Source organism: Vanessa cardui, chromosome W (genome assembly GCF_905220365.1).
Source record: "Vanessa cardui chromosome W, ilVanCard2.1, whole genome shotgun sequence".
NCBI lineage: Eukaryota > Metazoa > Arthropoda > Insecta > Lepidoptera > Nymphalidae > Vanessa > Vanessa cardui.
The window spans coordinates 11,727,581-11,750,214 of NC_061153.1; the positions used below are offsets into that span (position 1 = coordinate 11,727,581).

A 22,634-nucleotide genomic window follows, 5' to 3' on the forward strand; every position below is an offset into this window, starting at 1 on the left:
ATAGTTATTGTGACACTTATTACAAGTAATACTATCCGTGGCTCCACCTCTCGTCGATTTGCAACATGAGAATTTCATTATATTTCGTATTTTAAAAGTCTCAGAAAAATATAATAATAAATTGTGTCTCGTATGCTACTTGGGTTTGAACCTAGTAACAGATCAGTTGAGATGGTGCAGTAAAAAGCGTGTAACCACTACGCCAATCGATTACTTTATCTATTGTGTGAAAATTGCGAACAGGTCAATAGATGGCAGATAAATATTGTAAAGGATCTTGGAGACCTTTTGTTTAATAGCAACTGAGCCACTAACACAAGGTCAACACAATGTCACTTAGAAACAGTTACAAGAATAATCTTCATAAAAAGCATTTAAAATGCATGTGTTTCTTCGAACGAATGCACAAAAATGTTTAGTTACATACGAATAATACGACACAGTAAGTTTTAAGTACAAAATACGACATTAAGCACTGATTTATAATTATTAAATACGGTACAAAGTATAACGCGCCTGTTTCATGCTATCGTCCTTTCGTAATTCAATGCGATGTTTTGAACCATCTGGAGCTATAATGTGTATCCATCCGTCGCGACTCCAGCATTTATTAATACCAAAGCGTTTTCTTGCCTCAAGGAATACCGCATGCCGAGATTTAGTCAAGAATTCAAACTCAGTTATACCCGTACCTTTGAGTTTAGTCTTAGCAAACCAAACCTTATCTCTCGTTATAGCATCGGAGAATTTTACCACAATAGGTCTGGATTTATTCTGGGAATGCTTACCTAAGCAATGACAACTTTTTATACAAGCAGAGGAAAAATTTGACAAATTTAATCGCTGTGTAACAAGGCCTGTAACGCGAGCTGTAGTGTCTTCTGTTCCTTCTTCCGCAACTGCATGAAACAAGAGTACTTTACGACGTCTGTGCATTTCTGTGCGATCTAATTCCCTTGCAAGGTATTCAATCTGCCTTTGTAAGCCACTTAAAACAGTTACAATGAATGTCTTGAAATTGTTGAATTCAGATGCAAGAGAGGTTGTAGTCACTGGTGATGATGTTCTGTGCAAGTCTTGCTGGAATTCATTCATCCTGTCATTAAACATATTGGCCATCACAGCAAGAGATTCTTTTAAGGACTTCATATTGTCCCTAATTGTTAATGACTAGTTATAAGTAACGGAGACTTGTGTTTTGAAGTAACAGGTGAATTTTAAAAGGAATAAGCTTCACGGTGGGTGTGGTGGTTAATCACATGTACATATTTTATCAACACAAACTATTTAAAGTCAATATTAACTATTAAAAATAAAATAATTTGAGAGAGATACACAAAATTGACGTTGCTTATTTTTTCACTCCTATCCGAAAAAAAAAAAATTCATTACACTTAAATAAATAATTGAAATACAAACATATCTAATTGGTATATATTCATTTAATAAGTTATTTTTACATTAAATAACATTAATATAATAGTGTACAGTAACTAACATTTAACAATTTATAACACTTCATTTTATTAAATAGTTAAAATATTTGCTAATTTATTTTTTTCAATTAACTAGGCACATATTCATGTTTATATTAGTTGCATTTTATCAGTATTTCTTATTTTGTCTTTTCCTTTAAGATTTAATATATTCTACTGACTTGAAATACATGTAATATTTTTTTTTGATTATTTTTATTAAATATCCTAGTATAAATTAGACATGACAGTATGCAGGAATCCACCTCCTTTAATTTGAAAAGAAATTGAAATTCAATTCAAGTATCTACTTATTGTTCTTAAATATTTACCATGTAGCATCTATTCGTCTGTGTAGTTTGTTATGGTATCTGGTTGTAGTAAATTATATCTGTTTAAGTATAATTTATATATGTATATATTCTAGTAAGATATTATGGAATAAGCTGCCTTATATAAATGTATGCAATCCATCTGAAATAGAATGGGAATAAATTGATATGTTAATTAGAAGGAACTAATACTTTTAATATAAGAATCAGCAATATTATACGTTAATTTTCTTCTATTTCTAGTATATATAAATGATCTTCCTTTCTATGTTGAAGGTATTTGTGATATAGTATTGTTTGCTGACGATACTTCACTGATTTTTAAGTTCGACAGGAAAAAAAACTGACTATGACGATGTGAACGGTGCATTATCACAGATAAACGATTGGTTTTAAGTAAATAATTTGGTTTTGAATGCTCAAAAAACAAAATGTGTAGTTTTTACCCTACCCAATGTTAGAAAGCAAAATTATAATATATCTTTAAGCGGTGGCCGGCTTGATGTAGCCGATACTACGGTGTTCTTGGGAATAGAATTGGATTCCAGACTTCAGTGGAGTCCCCATTTGTCGTCCCTAACAGGAAGACTCAGCTCCGCAGCATACGCGGTTAGAAAAGTTAGACTACTAACGGATATTGATACCGCTCGTTTAGTTTATTTTGGTTATTTTCACAGTATTATGTCATATGGCATATTATTTTGGGGTAACGCTGCAGATATTGAATCTATCTTTATTTTACAAAAGAGAGCAATCCGCAATTTATAATCTTGGAGTTAGAGACTCTCTTCGGTGTGTTTTTAACAGAGTATGACTACTCACTGTTGCGTCGCAATATATTTACAACAATATCATGTATATTTACAGTAACATTGATCACTTTGATAAAATCAGTGATAATCATTATATATGCACTAGAAGTAAGGATAAGCTTATAACGCCAAGTTTCCGACTCCGCAAAGTCGAAAAAAATAAATAAAAATAATAATAATAATAACAATAATAATAATAATAACCCCCCAGGGAATGAACCTTGTCGTGGTGGGGGGGCTTAAAGATAGCAGGAACAAAAAACAGGTCTAAACATCTTGACCAAAATACCCCTTTAATGGGAGAATCTATGAAGCCCAAATAACCCAGGCTACTCTATCTAAACTAATCATTCCCAACCCCCGTGGAGCATGATGGATAAAACTAATAGATAAAATTTACGGTCACTTCCCGGGGGTCGCCGGGGCGCATCTGGAGCCGGTGCCGGATGCTACAGCATGCGGTCCACCGGTGACGAGGCGTTAAGTAGGCGGGCCCTCGTCGCGCAACAAGCTACAGCCGATCATCGGGTATTGAACAGGCGGGCTTCCGATGTCGAAGTTACAGCTGAATATATTATATATTCTCATAACCCAGCATAAAACCCTGCATCCTCTCCAAAATCTTCATTTTCATCAATATCCTCTTGTACACCCTCTTACATAAACCATCCTAATTCTTCCACAAATACCTCTTTTCGCAGTCATTCTCCGTTATTAGTTGAAAACGTTGTGCAGTCGACAAATGTTGATGACTCTGCACCCGTTAAGACTATTAAGCGTGCGCGTAAAAAATGGACTAGAGAAATGAACATGTTCATCCAGCTCACATATTGTATTTTAACCTCATTAGAAGAAGATACAACGTCCTACTTAACCGACTTGCATACAACATACAAAATTCTTAGAGCAATTCCCGGACATGGAAGTTAGTAGACAACGCGTAGGCGATCAACGCAGAGCAATAGAACGTTATAAATTATTAACGCTTGAAGATAAAAACAAAGCACGCAATGAAGCCAAAGCATATTTACATAGCTTAGGAGTCAATATATCAAGTGCCAATAAAGTTAATACACTACTACACGCAAATCATAAAACAGAATTATCATCACATTCACCCACTCAAACGCATTCCACTCAGGGTCGGACTAATCAAAGAATTCGGTGGAGTACCGAAATTAACGAAGAAATAATAAGGTTGTATTACAAGATTACACACATGAATACTAATAGGACATCATATAGGAAAATACTACACCAAAAGTTTATTGAAAAATATCCACATCTCGTCCATATAAGCGAACAAAGAGTAGCCGACCAAAGAAGAATAATAATAAACAATAAACTTATACCCAGTATTCCATTAGAAGAACTAAAACAAGAGGTCACTAATGAGATTGGCATTACAGACATAGCGACTCATAAAAGCGCAAGTACACAACATGTAATGAAGATAATGAGGATAATCAATGGAAGATAATAAATGACTTAAACAGAATACAAATAGATGATCATATACAAGATAAAAACAATAAAGAAGAAACTCCTCAGTATATAGATTCAGAAATAGACGATACTTTTCAGCAAGCATTAGAATATTTAACTACTGATCGAAACTGTCGCCCCTATATACTGAAACAAAATACCTCAAAAAAATAAGCAAAAATAATAACATATATTAATACATCAATCTTACCCAAATACATAGACGCAAATACAACAGTTGAAAGTGAACAAACAATCATATACTCCGCAGCATGGACTTCAGCTAAAATTAATGGAACAAAATTAAGTCTCCCTTTCCATAATAAAACACTCCCTCAGACCAAGACTCAGAAGCCAAATTGGCAAAAACGATTAGAGCGTAGGATACTGAAGTTAAGAAAATATATAGGTAAACTGACACAAGTTATAAATGGTAACAACAATTGCGCTCTTAAACTAGAGGTAGATTCAATATTAGAACATTATAAAGTACACACACAACATGAGGAACATAACGTACAATTCACACAGTTCTTAGACACTCTCAAACAAAAATTGTCAGTCTTTAGTTGCCGTCTTAAAAGATACTTAGCATGCACAGCTCGAAAAACCGAAAACGCTCAATTCAAAAGTAATGAAAGAAAATTTTACCAAAATATTCGAAGTCAAAGCACTAATCTCATGGTCAGTGGCGTTAAACGGAAATACTGTTAATGAACAGGTTGGTGTATTCAATTCGCTTTTAACTAAGCTTTATGATACACATGCACCTGTTCGGCATATTCGTATCAAACATTTACCGGCACCATGGCTTACCTCAGATATAAAACGTCTACAAGAAAAGAAAAATTTGGCTAAAGCCAAATATAAATCTTATCCATCTGACACAAATAAAGAAAAATATATAAAGTATCGAAATCGTTGCAACAGGCTGTGTAGAGACACACATCGACGGCATATTCACAAAGCTGTAGTTGAGGAGGGCGATACCTCTAAAGTTTGGAAATTTCTGAAATCTCTTGGAGTTGGGAAAGCTCAGTCGGATACAAACTTTAATAATGTCGAACTTAATCAGCTCAATAGTCATTTCGCGTCAGCAGTTGCTATCGATGGCACTGACAAATCAAAAACAATAAATAATCTTTCTGCTTCATCCACTTCAGCATTCCCATCTTTTAGTTTTAGTCAGTTAACTGAGGGTAATATTAAGAAGAATATTTTAGCTATAAATTCTGATGCTGTCGGCTCTGACTGCATTAGCCGTAAAATGATAATTCCTATCATTGATTACCTTATTCCTGTCATCACATGTATCCTTAATAATTCCATTAATACTGGTATTTATCCTTCCTCCTGGAAAGACGCTAAAATTGTCCCATTACCGAAAAAAGTTAATCCATCGTCCTATAGTGATTTCCGCCCTATATCCATACTTCCTTTTCTTTCAAAAGTCCTGGAGCGCCTTGTTTACCAACAACTTAATTTATTCCTAACCAAAACTAACCTATTTAACCCTCTTCAGTCGGGATTCCGATCTTGTCATAGTACGGCTACTGCTTTAGTTAAGATCACCGATGACATCAGATTAGCTATGGATAACCAGGAAGTTACAGTTTTGACATTACTGGATTTCAGTAATGGCTTCAATACTGTTGATTTCGACATATTACTGGCTATTTTAAGTTCTCTTAATATGTCTCCTACTGTGATTGACTAGTTTCGTTGTTATCTACATGGCCGCAGACAAAAAATCCGAGTTCAGGACTCTTATTCTGATTGGTCAATTTTAAATGCCGGTATGCCCCAAAGCGGAGTGCTTTCACCTCTGCTATTTTCGATTTTTATTAATTCCGTAACTCACAATATATCTTCTCTCTACCACCTGTATGCGGACGATTTTCAGATTTACTGTCACTCTAAGTTAATAGATTTACCACTAACAATACAGACAATTAACTCAGACTTAAAAAATATCTTAAGTTAGAGCAATTCATTCGGTCTCAAAATAAATCCACTTAAGTATCAATCTATTATTATTGGCAGTCCAATATTAATGTCACGAATAGATTTTTCTCTTTTATCCCCTATATTATTTGACAATGCCATAATTCCATACAGTGATAAAATCAAAAATCTGGGTATAATATTAGATAAAACCCTTTATTTTATTTTTATTTTATTTTTATTTATTTAATAACACCAACAAGATATACATTAACAAAAGCAAGTAGAACATAATATAAATAAAATTTTAACAAAAAGAAAAACCGACTTCAAACAAAACACTATTTTAAAACAAATGAATATGCACGAAAAAGTAATAAAAATAATTGCGTATTCAGCATATTTTTTAGAGTCTTCCTAAGTTAAATGAAATGAAAAATATTAGACTACTTAAAAGTCGATTAACGATTATATCATGTAGTTATAGTTATTGGTATATTTGGAGCCGGTGTCAGCCACGGTGCCCTTGCCCCAACAATCAAAAGAAAAAAGCGATACGAGCCCCTTGATTGATCCAGTATATTATTGTGTAAAAGGTAATTTGTAAAAAACATATTTGTTAAAGTATTTTCGTATTGTTTTTTGATAGATATACTGTAGGGTTTTATTGGCTGACACCGACTCCAAATATAACAATAATTATAACTACATGATATAATCGTTAATCGACTTTTAAGTAGTCTAATATTTTTCATTTCATTTAACTTAGGAAGACTCTAAAAAATATGCTGAATACGCAATTATTTTTATTGGACCCCACGGGAAGCACTACCTTTCAAACAAAAAAAAAATTATCAAAATCGGTCCACCCAGTAAAAAGTTATGAGGTAACAAACATAAAAAAAAAAAAAAAAAAAAAAAAAAAAAAAAAAAAAAAAAAAATACAGACGAATTGTTAACCTCCTCCTTTTGGAAGTCGGTTGAAAACAACTAATATTAAAATCTAAATGTTATCTTAATTATAGGTGTTACACACATTTCAAAGCAAAATAGACACAACATGCAGGTAAAATTACAAATTGAAAGAAATAAAATTAGGAAAGAAAATCATCAACATAAACATTAAAATAATAAATAATAACATATCCTAACAAATTAGATAAAATTGAGCATATTTATAAATTTGTACTTTAATATCATTAATAAATATTAAAATAAAGAATTACAATGTCCAATTAAATAAAATATAAAACAAATCAATTGAAGAATAATTGAGTAACAAGGTTTTCCGATATTAGGCAATAACAAATTAATAAGTTAATGCATCACAACCATCATTATTATTAGATTACTCTAAATTAGAATTATATGATGAATAAAAATTTAAAAAATTACATTTAAATTTCACAAGGTTATCACAAAATATGTCAATATCCATCTTTCTATCTAAATTCTTTTTATCTATAGTGGGTGACGTAGTAGAAAGAGTACAATTATTTTTTGTTAATTTATAGATGGCATTGTAACTCAACATTAATCTATTAATTGGAGAGTAGCGTCTTTGACGTGAGCGTGTAGGTTTTTCAACAAATGGAGTATAAGACGACGGTCTTAGTGTCCTCACCGGTGCACGAATATTTAATTGTTTCAATAAACAGGGACTGTCAATGACACCATTCACCAATTTATACAGGAAAGTGAGATCATGGAGCCGTCTTCGATCCGAAAGTGAATGAAGTTTAAAGAACTTAAGCCTGTCTTTCTTGGAATCCACAAATGAGTGAGGTAAGCAGAAAAATGTTTGTTGCTGTTGGTTCCTTACGTAGACTACGTAACCTTTTACCGATTCCCACCAAAATTGCGTTAGCACAATCTATCCTTTTACCAATTCTTGATTATGCAGACTGCTGTTATCTTGATCTAAGAGAAGATCAATTGAACAAACTTGAGCGCATTCAAAATCTTTGCATCAGGTTCATATTTGGGCTTCGCAAGTATGACCACATTTCCGAATTTCGCAAAAAGCTCGAGTGGCTCCCGATCCGCCTTCGCAGGAATACACACATTCTCTCTCTTCTCTACTGTATACTTTTCAACCCCAATGCCCCTATTTATCTAAAACAGTCCTTCCAATTCCTTAGTGATTCCCATTTCCGCAGTCTTCGCTCCGAACAAAACCTTACTCTTAAAACTCCTTCCCATACTTCTTCCTTTTTTACTAAATCCTTCTCTGTCCAAGCAGTACGCTTGTGGAACTCCTTGCCCATAAATATAAGACATGCACAATCCGTTGCTGCTTTTAAGAGGCTTCTAAAACACTATTATTTGTCATCGTAAATCATTGTAATTTTATTTATGAAAAATAATAATACTTTATATATAAGTATGTATTTTTATGTATTTTAATTTATTTATAAAACATATGTATTATTTTGTTTATACACGTATTTATATGTTATTTATAACATGTATTAATCGTATGTATGTATGTTATGTAGATATATTATGTTTGTGTATATGTGATTTACCTAAAAGGTGTACACCTCCGAACCCCTTTCTTAGAGTATTGAATGTCCTCTATCCAAAGGTTGTCTGGAAGAGATCGCTCTTTTAGCGATAAGACCGCCTTTTGTACCGTGTTTGATATTTTGTTGTGTTGCTTCTTGTATTTTTTCTGTTTCGGTGTACAATAAAGTATATTTATCTTATCTTATCTCAATCTCACTAATTATAGTAAAAACTCAACCATGCACGATACAAATCTGCCACCCAAAGACGAACTAAGAAAATTCTGGATTAACATATGGGAAGCCCCAATCAACCACAACCATGAAGCTAACTGGATCAAAGAAGAAATACACAGACATGAAACTACTGAACCGAAGGAATTGAGACAAATCCCGATAGAAACATTTAATATTGTATTAAAACAATTACATAATTGGAAAGCACCCGGTCCTGGCCGAATTCATAACTACTTGTATAAGAAGTTCACATATATACACCCCTATTTGTACACTCATATTAATAACTTTATTTCAAACCCAAGCTCAATGCCACAATACATAGCAAAAGGTATTATTTACATGCTTCCCAAGGACCCTAATGATACCGCAAATCCCTCTAAATATAGACCAATTACCTGTCTTCAAACAATTTACAAAATCATTACCGCATGTCTTACACACTCTATTTACAATCATTTAGAAAAAAACGCAATTTTAGAAGAACAACAAAAAGGATGTAGAAAAAATAGTCAGGGATGTAAAGAACAACTAACCATCGACACAGTTATCTTAAAACAAGTGCAAAAAATGAAAAAAGATCTGTATACTGACTATATTGACTACAAAAAGGCATTTACATATCTATAAAATACACCCACAAATCATAAATTTTTTACAGCGCGCTATATCTTTTTGGACTACTAAACTTTCAATTAGTTTACAAAATAAAACTATTGAAACCGATGAAATCAAAATACAACGGGGTATTTTCCAAGACGATACTTTAAGTCCTTTATGGTGCTGTCTGGCTTTGAACCCCCTTTCTACTATTTTAAACTCTACATGCAATGCATACACATTACAATACACAAACAGTCTAACAAATAACATTGAGCTTATAAATATTAATCACTGACTTTATATGGATGATATAAAAATATTCTCATCTACAGAAAAGGGTCTTGAAAACTTAATTAAATTAGCTGAAAATTTCTCTCAGGATAATAAAATGGAGTTCAGCATTGACAAATGTAAAATGAATTCAATTAAAGCAGGTCATAATCATCTAATGCATTATCAACTACAAACCGAAGAAACAATAGATCCTTAGAAGAAAACGATACGTATAAATATTTAGGTTACAATCAGGCAAAACAGATATTAGAAAAAGAAACCAAAATAAAAATTAAACAACAATTTAATTATAGACTGAATAGGATACTGAAAACATATCACATCACACACATCAACACTATCCCCATTTTAATATATTCTTTCGGTATACTTAAATGGTCAAAAAACGACTTAAAACAATTGCAGCGAAATATTAATACCACCATGAAAAAAAACAGAAAACACCATCCAAGAGCTTGCGTACAAAGACAGACTCTGCCAAGAAGTGAGGGGGGGAGAGGTATTATAGATATAATAAACATGCACAATAACCAAATTACAAACCTACGAAAATACTTTTACACTAAATCTAACACATCAAAACTACACACTGCAATAGTTGAAACCGATAAAAAACATACAGGATAAAAACACGCAAACTCACACCGCTAAACTTACAGGATAAAAACACGCAAAACAATGAAGAACAAATAGATCTCAATGTTAAAATAAGCGAATGGGCCCGTAAGTCACAACACGGAAGACATCGTCAAGACCTATGCCGTAGTAACGTCGACATAAATGCGTCGAACGCGTGGCTGAGTCGAGGCGAGCTTTTTCCTCAGACTGAGGGGTTTATGATTGCAATACAGGACCAAGTTATTGAGACTTGTAATTACCAGAAATACATAATGAGAATACCTAACTTAAGCACTGATTTATGTAGACGCTGCAATAGTGTTTCGGAGTCCATACAGCATATAACTGGCGCATGCAGAGCAATAGCACAAACAGATTATAAATACAGACACGATCAGGTAGCAAATATAGTCCACCAAGAACTGGCTCTAAAGTCCAAATTAATATCTAACAAAATAGCATACTATAAATATACACCCGAAACGGTACTAGAAAACACCACTCACAAATTATACTACGACAGAGCAATACTTAAAGATCGAACAGTTCACTACAACAGACCTGACATAACAACAGTCGACAAAGTACAAAAATCTGCCTTTTTAATTGACATTGCCATACCTAACACAAAATACACGGAACTAAAAGAAGAAATAGGACGTATGTGGCACTTGCAGAGAGTTATAATAGTCCCAATAGTTCCGTCTACTACTGGCATCATACCCAAACAAATGCACATATCTGTAAAAACTTTAAATCTTCCAAATTTTCTATATGTAAATATGCAGAAGGCCGTGATACTAAACACTTGCAGAATTGTACGCAAATTTGCAACTGATTGGGAACGGGAATTGCTTTACAGCTTTCAATTTTTAAGACGTGTCTGACCAATGGCTACGGCCCGTGAGAATGACGTAAATACCGGCTCAAAGCCGAGTTGTTAAGAATAACGAGTAGAAATAATAATAATACCTCCTCCTCCCAAAATTCAACCTTACGTCCGAGTCGAACACCAGACCACGTAGGGGGCGGACACGCATACATCTGAAACTTATGCGGCATACAAGGCTAATATATAAGTCGTCTCCAATTTAATTATGTAAACACAAAAATTTAAATAAATCACAAAACTATACAAGACCATATAGTGACTAAGTTTCCATAGCCAGATAGTGCTCTTTTACCAACCTCTTAAAAGACAATAGCGTTTGCGCTTGCTTAATGTTAATGGGTAAAGCATTCCACAGTTGGATAGCCTGTTCGGTAAAGGATATTTTGAAAAATTTTGTGTTATGCACAGGTATCCTCAATGTCAGATTTTCAGCCGATCTTAACCCTTTATTATGTAGTCCTAGGATCTCAAATTTTTCCTTTAAATAAGTCGGAGCATTAACATTAAACAAGACGCAATAGAGACGAGAGAACATACAGATTCCGGCGAAAGCGAATAGATAACCACTTAAGTTTAGATCGAAAGTTGGAAACATAGTCATATTTGCGCAAGCCAAATATGAAACGAATAGCAATATTTTGGAGTCGCTCAAGTTTGTTTGGTTGGTCCTCGGTTAAATTAAGATAGTTTGCGTCAGCGTAATCGAGAATAGATAGGAGTAAAGATTGTGCTAACATAATTTTGGTTGGAATAGGAAGGAAATAACGCAGACGCTGTAGAGATTTAATGGAGCCAATAGTTTTCCAACTTAGTTCTTTAATATGGCAGTTCCACGATAGAGTATTATCTAAATGTATACCTAGATTTTTAACATTTGGACTATAAGGTATTACGGCATTATTAAATTTTATGTTAGGTAAATCAGACCAAACCACTCTCGAAACCAAACTCTGGCTGCCAATAATAATGGCCTGAGACTTAGAGGGGTTCACCTTGAGACTTACTCCAATGGCAGATCTCTTCCAAGTCATTATTATTAATGGCCGAAATAGCAAGAGGTAGGTTCTCTAGGGTGGAATGGCGATAAATCTGTATATCGTCTGCATACATGTGAAAGAGAGAAGTGATTTTAGATGTTATAGAATTAATAAATAGTGAAAAGAGTAACGGAGACAAGACGCCGCCTTGTGGTACACCGGATTTTACAACACTCCAAGACGAGACAGTCTCATCAATATTATCATACCTGGACATTACACCATGAGGAAAACGTCTCATTAAGGCGTGTTCGTTGCCGGCGCCCTCGTAGGTAACTGCGAAACCAATCAATTACTGACGGAGATATGTTAACAGAACGTAGCCGACCTAACAGTATATCAAAGTCGACAGTGTTAAAAGCATTGCTAAAGTCCAGTAAAGTCATAACTGTTAGGTGCTTATTGTCCATTCCCCATCGAATGTCGTCGGTAACTTTCACCAGCGCAGTAACCGTACTATGACCAGGACGGAAACCGGATTGTAAGGGATTTAGGATATGGAATTGATTAAGGAATAGACTAAGCTGGTGATGGACTAGCTTCTCTAGAACTTTTGAAAGGAAAGGTAGAATGGAGATTGGGCGAAAGTCGGAACAAGTGCTGGGGTTAGCCTTTTTTGGTAATGGAATAATTTGAGCATTTTTCTATGCATCAGGGAATTCGCAGGTATTAACGGAATGGTTTAGGATGTGAGTTAAAACAGGGATAATGATGTCAATGATAGGTAATATCATACTACGGCTAATACTATCGGTGCCGACAGCATTGGACGTGATAGACAATATGTTCTTTTTAACATCACATTCAGTAAATTGATTTTATGTAAACGGTGGATAATTTGGAGTTGACATTAAAGAAAGAGTATCAAGCGTAGATTTTTTATCAGCGCTATCCATTACGTTAGCAGCAGAAAAATGATTATTAAGATTTTCAATATCCATATTAGAAGAAAGTGAAATTTGAGAATTTTTACCAACTCCAAGTGACTTTAAAAATTTCCATGTTCTGGTTGTGTCGCCGTTTTCGACAGATTTGTGAATGTGACGTCGTTGTGCATCTCTACACAATGTATTGCAGCGATTACGTAATTTATTGTACTTTGTGCGATTGGCCTCTGATTGATCTGACTTCAATCGCGCTTTATAAAGTGCTTTTTTGGCAATCATAGCTTTTAAATCATCACAAAGCCATGGTGCAGGAAGATGTTTAATTTTAACAGGTCTAACAGGGGCATGCGTGTCGTACAGCTGTATTAAAAACGAGTTAAAAATGTTTACTTTTTCATCTATCGTGGATGCATCAATTACTAGTGACCAATCGAATGTCAATATCCATTCCACCACGCTGCAGAAGTACTCTCGGCTTCGCTTTTGGAGGACGTATTTTATAAGAAAGATAGATGAGATCATGGTATGAAAATGCATCAGCTGAGCACTGACCATACTTAAACACATGATCTAAGGAAGAAACCAAAATTAAATCAAGTAGGGACGGAGTAGAATTTGGAAAATTATGGGTGGCGGATAGGGGCATAATATGCATATTGCAAGCTTCTGCTACCGACTGAAATCTTTTAGCACGAGCATCGTTTTTTAGTAAGCAGGTGTTAAAGTCACCCATAATTATGGTATGATCATAAACAGGCATAAAATTTTCCAAAGTAGTTTCAAATGAGTCAAAATAATCGTTAAGGAGAGATGGGCTATAAAAGACACCAAGAAGGATTTTTGTACGGGACAAGATAACTTCAATAAGTATGTGCTCTGCCGCATCCGCAGAGGGGGGTTGGCTTGGCGTGCTAATTATAGTAAAAGGAATGTGGGACCTAAGATAAATAGCTACGCCACCACCACCTTTGTTGATGCGGTCATTGCGAATGAGATGAAAGCCTGGAAGGGAGAAAGAATTAGAAGGAAGCGATGGTTTAAGCCAGGATTCAGATACTAGAATGGCATGAATGTTTTTGGAATCGAAAGACGCAAGCATGTCGGGATAATGGGCCGGAATACTTTGTGCATTTATGTGAATGACGTTAAAATGCTTATGTAGGTCTAAGAAGTAGGTGTAGGTAGAAACGAGACAAAATCTATAAAAAAACTAAATATCCCGAGAAAAGGTAGACCTTATTGTCTACGAAGTTAAATCTTCTATTTTCGATTTATAAGGTCATCAAACTGTCTTGTAAGGTTACCATGGACGTAATAAGTACTAGCTCAGACGTACACATTGGCGAGTATTCGAAATTATGTCTGTAGTATTTTTATTTATAATTTCATTACCCGACTTCAAAAAAAAGGAAATAATTAGTTGGACATGTATGTATGTGACATTGTTAGAATAGAATTATATTTGAGAATGGTGATCCATGTAGGCTTCCGAGGACATGTCCCGAAATTCGTAAGTACATATATGTTTGTATATTTGTCAACGTATTTTTCGAAAAATAAAAGTCGTACTAAGGTGATTATTTTTAATTTAAGTGAACTAACACTTAAACTTAGGGAACAGCGTAAGTTTTATTAAAACCGGTCAAATTATAGATATATATATATATTTTTTATTTTTAGCTAGTGAACTAGCTGTTTCTAAATTTGAAATCGGTTAAATTTTTTATAAATCGTTTTCATCACTAAAACAGAACTTAATTGTTGTTGTCAAAATAGTTGGCTTAGTGGGCAGAAGTCCCAAGTTCAAACAGTTTATGATCCGGGATGGGAAAGTCAGCCATTAGTCAACAATCGATGAGAGCAGCACTATCGTCATTGGACAGCGGTTGGGTGAGAGGCTTATCGTTTGTGGTTGAGGCCAAGAGGGATTGTATCACATTTCAAACTAATTAATTTAAAACTAAAAGAAAATTAAAAAGAATTTACGGACGTTTGTGTAATTGATTTGTTCGTATTAAATCAAATAATATATGCAATAATGTTGGTTTAATTAGTGTGCTTTCATAATAAAAAAGGGCTTTAATATTGACTTTCCTATATTTTAATAGGAATACAAATCTCTAGTAATATTATAAATGTAACAGTGACTCTGTCTTTCTGTATTTCACAACCAAAACACTGAACCGAATTTAATGAAATTAAATCCAAGGACATCGGCTACTTTTTCAACCGACTTCAATAAAAGGAAGAGGTTCTCAATTCGCCCCTTTGGCTTTTTTCTATGTTTGTTGCGCGATAACTCCGCCAATTATGAACCGATTTGAACAAATCTTTTTTCGGCGTATAGGTAATACCTCAAGGGTGGTCCCATTTAAATTTAATAATAATAAAAACAACCCTCAAGGGTGGAAAATTGGTGATGAACTTTTTTATACGCAATATCTCCGCCGATTATAAACCAATTTGAACGATTATTTTTTTGTTGAATAGGTATTATCAAAAGGGTGGTTACATGCGATTTTGAAGAAAATATTTCACCCCCAACGCATTTGAATTAGTTTTAATTAGTTTTTGAATTAGTTCGTCGACTGAGACCAGTCCATTCTCGTCCTAGTTTCACCGTCTCTAACTAGACTGTCACGGTCTCACAGAGATTACGGCCTTCCACATGGATCCCTTAGGGAGCATCGCCGACCTCGTGGACAAAGATATTCCTCTCAGTATTGATGGGAATCTTAACTTAAGGGCTTAACGATAGCAGTCAAATATTTTCAGTCTGAACAGTAGTGTTTATGTTGTGCTTTGACCTCGATCTCGTTTTATAATTATTTAATAGATACATTTATTTGCTGATGATTTCACCAATATTGAATTTGTTTTCATTGACAGTTTACAATCTCTTCATCGAAACCAATTAACATTGTTTTGGTAGCTAGCTAGTAGCTAGCTAGTGATACTATCTTAATAATGCAATGAAATTCTGAAAAATGTCACTATATTTGCTTCAGTAGTAATAAAAAAATGGAACTACTCTTACAGTATGAGAAACCGCTCGCTAAAGGAAGTTGATAATGGCCGGAGTAATTATTGACTTAACGTTCTGTTTTAATCTTAATACAGACCACATATAGGCAGAAAGAGCTTTCAAATTCCTGGCTATATGTGGTGTAATGTAAATTTCACAATATACCTACTTGGCTAAAATTACTTTTTACAAGATATTTGGAGATCAGAGTTGCGCGCCCGACGTTAATTCGAGCGCACGCTTGTGTTCGAGACGGCTATTTATTAACGCATCGGACATTTTTCACAACTACCCACATAAATATAATGTTAAGATGAACACGAACGTTAGTAATAACGCGTTTTGTGATTCTAGTGGAAGTGATATTATGGAAGACGATGATATTTTAGAGAATCAGCATAGAGATGTGACACGACAAGAGGAGGCTGAAACTATTATGGAAAATGAAAAAAGAATTTGTGAGAAGAGGATGCGGCCTAATTCAGAAGACACAGGAGAAGACGATGAGTTTATTACGGTTGGGCGAAAGCGAATAGCAAGAAGTTTTTCAAAAAAACAAAATAGTCCTGGTCCAGATGAGTGTGGAAATGAAATTTTGACGCAATTTGAAGATAAGATAGTGGTTTGTGTAACAGGTAAAGAAATGTTGCCGAAACAATTTAAAATGGCTAAACTTTTGCGAGCAGAAAATATCGTTAATATTACTAATATACAATGTAAAAGTCCGTTTAAGTAGTCCGTTTAAGTAAGTCCGTTTACTAATACATTTTGAAGATAAAAATAGCGCAAAAAAGTTAATAGATTGCAAAAAATTTATGGATCTTGGATTAAGATGTCAATTTACTAATGATTGATAATGATGATGTCTCTTCAATGAGTTGAATTTGTCCTATGGAATTATCAAAAATATTGATTTAGGTGTTGAAGAAGAAGAAATTAAAGACAATTTAGTAAGCGAATCTGAAATTGTATCAATTCGAAGACTGAAACGCATGAATTATTCAGGAAAATGGATAAACAGTGAGACCATCCGAATATGTTTCAAAGAGTCAACTTTGCCTGATTATGTTAATAGTTATGGGTGCAGATTTAAAGTCGACCCTTACATGTTTCCAGTAACGCAGTGTTCTGGGTGTTAAAAGTATGGACATGTTGTTCGATACTGTCCATCTAGAAAAATAATTTGTCCTAAATGTTGAGAAAATCATACATGATACATTTATAACTTGTTGTCTCACAATTCAAACAGTTCAAACTGTGAGACAACAAGTTATAAATGTATCAATTGTAAAGGACAACACATGGCTTTAAATAGATCTTGTCCAGTATTTATAAAAGAAAAGATGATTAGAACCATAATGCGAGATTTAAATTGTACATATGGAAAAGCCTTGGCGACATATCTTAGCAAAGAGAAGTCAGAAGAAATCCGTAGAGAACAAACACAAACAAACTTACCTAGCCAACAATCTGTTGTGAAAAATCAAGGAACTGAAAAATCTTACAGAGATGTTTTGATAGCTTCCAGTGTAGTTAATGCAGAAAACAAAGAATCCACAGAAGAAGAAGAGCATCAATATAAAGAAATTACAAATAATCAGAGCAATGCAGCAGAACATAAGAAGAGTAAACAAAAACGTAAAACCACAAAGGCACGTCAATATATTCAAAATTCGATAGATAATTCCGATGGTAACACTTTTTGCGATGATGGAAGAGAAGAAAAATTTAACCAGAAGAAAAATACTTCAAAAGAAAGAGACAGATTAAACACTTTTATGAGGTTTGTTCAAAAAATAAAAAATATTTATGATTGCGATTCAAACCTTGAAGTTAAGATTAAACTATTTCTAACTCTTATATTTGAGGAATTTATGAGATATGTATGTACATTTTTTAAAGATAGTAACTTCTGCTCCGTACTTCTACCAATGTTTAAAAATGGATAGTCAAGAGAAAGACTGTGTGTTAAATATATTACAGTGGAATGCACAGAGTTTAAAACCTAAAATAAAAGAATTTGAATTGTTGTTAATGCGGAAAAATTCATGTAGCATTGATTTTGGAAACTTGGCTTGAAAAGAATTCCTTTTTGAATGTTTATAGTGTAACCCTAAAAATTTTATTTTTTCTATAATTTATTTCTACTAAAATTATAGTATTTATTTTTATAAACATTTATCGGTTTTATAACAAAACTTCGATTTTTGAACCGTAACCGTCGTTGTTTTATTATCTGTCAATTTCGTGGAACGGCAACACTGCGTTTTCTGCGTCGTCATTCTATCGTTGTGCAGGCGCCGGTCGCATACCGACACTTGTGTATTTTGAAACGATATAATCATTTTTACTCGTGAGTATGTTCAGTGAATATTCTGGAATATTGAAATTTAATATATTGTTTCTATATTTCGTATATTGCTTTTGCATTCGTTTCAGATTATACACGTATTATATACATACCTAAACGGAGGGTTACCTACGTCTTCAACCTATTATTTCATATATTTGAGAGGTTTAGGCTACTAAACCGTAAGTAAAACAATTTATATTTGCTTGATCGAGGCACATTAGTGGTTTTTAGAATGATATTTAATCATATTTTTCGTTAAATTCCAGTCGTCGTATAATACCGGCCACGTGCATTATTTGACAGGCGTTGCCGAATATTCATTTATTTAAACACTCCTGAGGTGAGTTCATGCATTAATTACCTTTGTTAATCAATATCCTACATGGCTCAGTAATTATTTCTATTAATTTCTTCATATTTTACTCAAAAACTGAACATAGACCTTGTCCGTGTATTGGATGACCTAAGTCGAATCCTATAGTGTTTTAAATCACTTAGAGGCACTATTTCGTTAAAATAAATATAGTTCTTGCTTTTCCGTTTTGTGTTATTGCAAATTAAGCAATAATTACCTCATTTTTGACACTTTAAATGTCCAATTGAATAACTATAATCTTATTAGTTATTATTGAATTTTAATAGCTTATTCTTGCTTGTACCTGTGTCTAGGGCATTCTTAGGACCTTCTTAGTGCTTATGCAAGATAGGTAATAAGTTGTTTTGTTCACAGGGAGTGTTTTTTTTTATATGTATTTATATACATATATACTTTTAAATAAAGTATATTCTGAAGTACTACGGTGTTGCTGGGCGGACTCAGCTGAGGATTGTTGCTGAGTTCGAGCATCTGCTTCGTCGGAGAAATTGCTGCATGTCCAGTGCTGCTGCTGCTGCTTCTGATGCTGCCGCTTTTTTGGTTGCACGGCTTTTATTGATGCGTTTCATTTCTGGTTTGAGCTATCCTGCTTGCTTTATCCGTTCTTAATTTAAAGATGCCAACTCATTAATATTAGCTTTAAATTGTTGATATACATACATACATTATGTATTGATGCATAACAATATCGTTCATGACCAGATATCGTCAACGACCTCACCCCTGATGATTATTTTTTATTATTATTCATAAGTCGATATTGGTTCAAGAGTGTCAGCTAAATCTTCATAATGTTGGTATAGAAACGGTATGCCTAAAAATTCTAAATTGTAAAGATGTTAAATATATAATATCCCTGTATTGCCCGTCATCAATTCGTACAGAACCATCCGATTGGGATACTGTGTTTTCGACATTTAAGAATAATTCGATAATATGTGGTGATTTCAATGCCCATCACTTTAGTTGGTCACAAAAAACAGATAATCGAGGTACACAAATTTATGACGCTGCCTTAGAATGGGGTTTTATATCGCTTAATAGTCTAGAATATACAAGAATCAAATTAGTAAATAATCATCTTCAAAAGAGCTCACCTGACATTTCATTTGCGTCTTCTGATATTGCAGTCAAAATTGATTGGATGGTGCTTAACGAAAATTTGGGTAGTGATCATCTATGTATTAAAATGCGTATTAATTACCGTGATACTATAAAATTCACTCAAAAGCGCAATATTAAGCGAGCAAATTGGCCAAAGTATGTTGAGTTTATTAAAAATCATATTCCATATCTTGAGGACTGCGAAGATCCACAGACTCTATACGACAATTTGCTTGATTTAATTTATAAAGCAGCAAATGTAAGTATTCCGATGATTATATTACCACTTAATCCAGTCAAAAATTTTGTTCCAAGATCTTATTGGGACTCATCTTTGTCACATCTTGTTGCTAAGCGTAGATTAGCATTAAGTTTTTTTAGGAAAAATCCTATACCAAGTAATTTAAATATCCTACAAAATCAAACCCGAATAGCAAAGTATGCTATTTCAAAGGCTAGTGTATGTGACTGGCGTGGTTATTGCGATAGTGTGGATGAATCAACTTCTTCTTCAGATATGTGGTGTCGAATGAGGTGGATGAAGGGTTTTAAAACCAAGAAAGTACAGGCTTCCGATGAACAAAAAAGTGAACTACTATGTGATCTTGCTCCTGATTTTGTGATTCCATCGGCACCAGAAGTTAAATTTACAAATTTATTATTAGATAGTAGTTTTAATTTATCGGAGATTAATAGTTGTATAAAAAGTAAAGATTCGGCCCCGGGCGGCGATGGTATCACATATTCAATGATTTAGAATTTACCCACGTGCGCGAAGTTGTACATTCTAAAGATGTACAACTGTATATTCAAAACAGGAATAGTTCCGAAACAATGGCGAAATATAAATATAGTAGCTATTTCTAAGGCAAATATTGAATCAGATTTACCAGTGAAGTTTCGACCTATATCATTAATTTCATGTCTTTGTAAAATATTTCATAGTATGATTGCTAAGCGTTTAGAGTGGTATATAGAGAAAAATAACATTTTATCGACATATCGTCGCAATATATTTACAACAATATCATGTATATTCACAGTAACATTGATCACTTTGATAAAATCAGTGATAATCATTGTATATGCACTAGAAGTAAGGATAAACTTATAACGCCAAGTTTCCGACTCCGCAAAGTCAATGGATCCTTCTTGGGGCAAGGTATCCGTTTCTATAATAAAATTCCGCAGAAATTTTTAACTTTGCCGTTTAGTAAATTCAAATCGTTTGTTAAAAATACATTGGTAGAAAAAGCATACTATTCGATACAAGATTTTGTAGATGATAAAAAAGCGTGGAGTTAATACCTGTTGACTTCCAAGCAGGATACATTAATTGAAATAATTGTATTTAATTGACATGACGTTGTATTTTTTAAATGTTAAAAAAAAGAGTAACTACTGAGTTTCTTGCCGGTTCTTCTCGGTAGAATCTACTTTCCGAACCGGTGGTAGCTTCACTTAATTGTAAAATGACGATTCAAAAGTGCTTATAAAAGCCTACTTGAATAAAGTTTATTTTGATTTTGATTTTGATTTTTGCTGCTATCTTACCCACATATAATATTACCAGAATGGGTCTAATAAAAGGCATCCCGGTAGACTGGTCTATGGAGGATCTAATGGAATCAATTGAGCTTCCTCATGGATGTGGGGAAGTAATAAAATTGAGGCGTCTTAACCGGAAGACTATTAACGAAGGAGTTGTGTCTTGGGTCCCAACTCAATAGTATATAAGTAGTTATAACTTTTAAAGGTCAAATCCTTCCTAGCAAAATTTATTCATTTCATACATCCCTTCCCGTTGAAATATACAATCTCCCCACGATAATATGCTTAAACTGTTGTCGTTACGGCCACGTTCGGACTCAGTGTAGATCTACTCCCAGGTGCTTTAAATGTTCTCAATCTAATACGGGTGATTCGTGTGAGGTTATTAAAGACAATTCTACATGTTTACATTGCTCTGTCAAACGCTTTGCCACAGATAAGGATTGCCCTGAGTATTCTCGTCAGCAATCAATTAAAATTGTAATGGCACAAGATAATGTTTCATACATGGAAGCTGCCTCTCGCTTCCCTAATGTCCGCAGATCCTATGCTGAGGTAGCAAAAGAGTTGTTCTCTGCTCCTGCATACGTCTCACCCATCCCTGGTCCTTCGAAATCTACCCCTAGTCCTACTAAATCTTACAGACAAACCATTGTCCGCTCTCCCTCCCCTAGACTTCCTCAAGGAAAGGGGTATGATAAACATGCCCATCAGGCTATAGTTGGCAATTGCCCCTCCTCCTCTCCTAATGGTTGCGCTCTAAACGTTCCTCAGCCCTCCCCACCTAATAATAATCCTAATTTATTGGAATTACTCACCAAAATCCTCCTAAATAGCCTCAGTACATGCAATGATGTCCCATTACCGTCCAACGTTGCCAATGATTTATCCTAGTTATTTACAATCCTTAATAATGGCCCCAATCAGATTCCTTCAATGGAACTGTCAAAGCGTCCATCGTAAGAAACCTGAATTCCTCTCACTTATTAATTCATTTAAACCTATCATTATTGCCATCTCTGAGACATGGCTGATTCCCGACTCTCGTTTTCGGGTACCGGGTTTCTACTGTTTGAGGGATGACAGAAATGATGGGTATGCA

General features: G+C 34.2%; 1 protein-coding gene across 1 annotated transcript in view; it reads left to right on the forward strand.

Moving 5' to 3' along the window:
* The window catches only part of LOC124542618, a 40,084-nt gene extending 22,797 nt beyond the window's left edge, over positions 1-17,287 (forward strand). Inside the window, exons 2-3 of the mRNA XM_047120544.1 lie at positions 16,503-16,783; positions 17,067-17,287. Of these exons, the coding sequence (XP_046976500.1) occupies positions 16,503-16,783; positions 17,067-17,287 (502 nt within the window). The remainder of the gene's footprint in view (positions 1-16,502; positions 16,784-17,066) is intronic.
* The last annotated feature ends 5,347 nt before the right edge of the window (positions 17,288-22,634 follow it).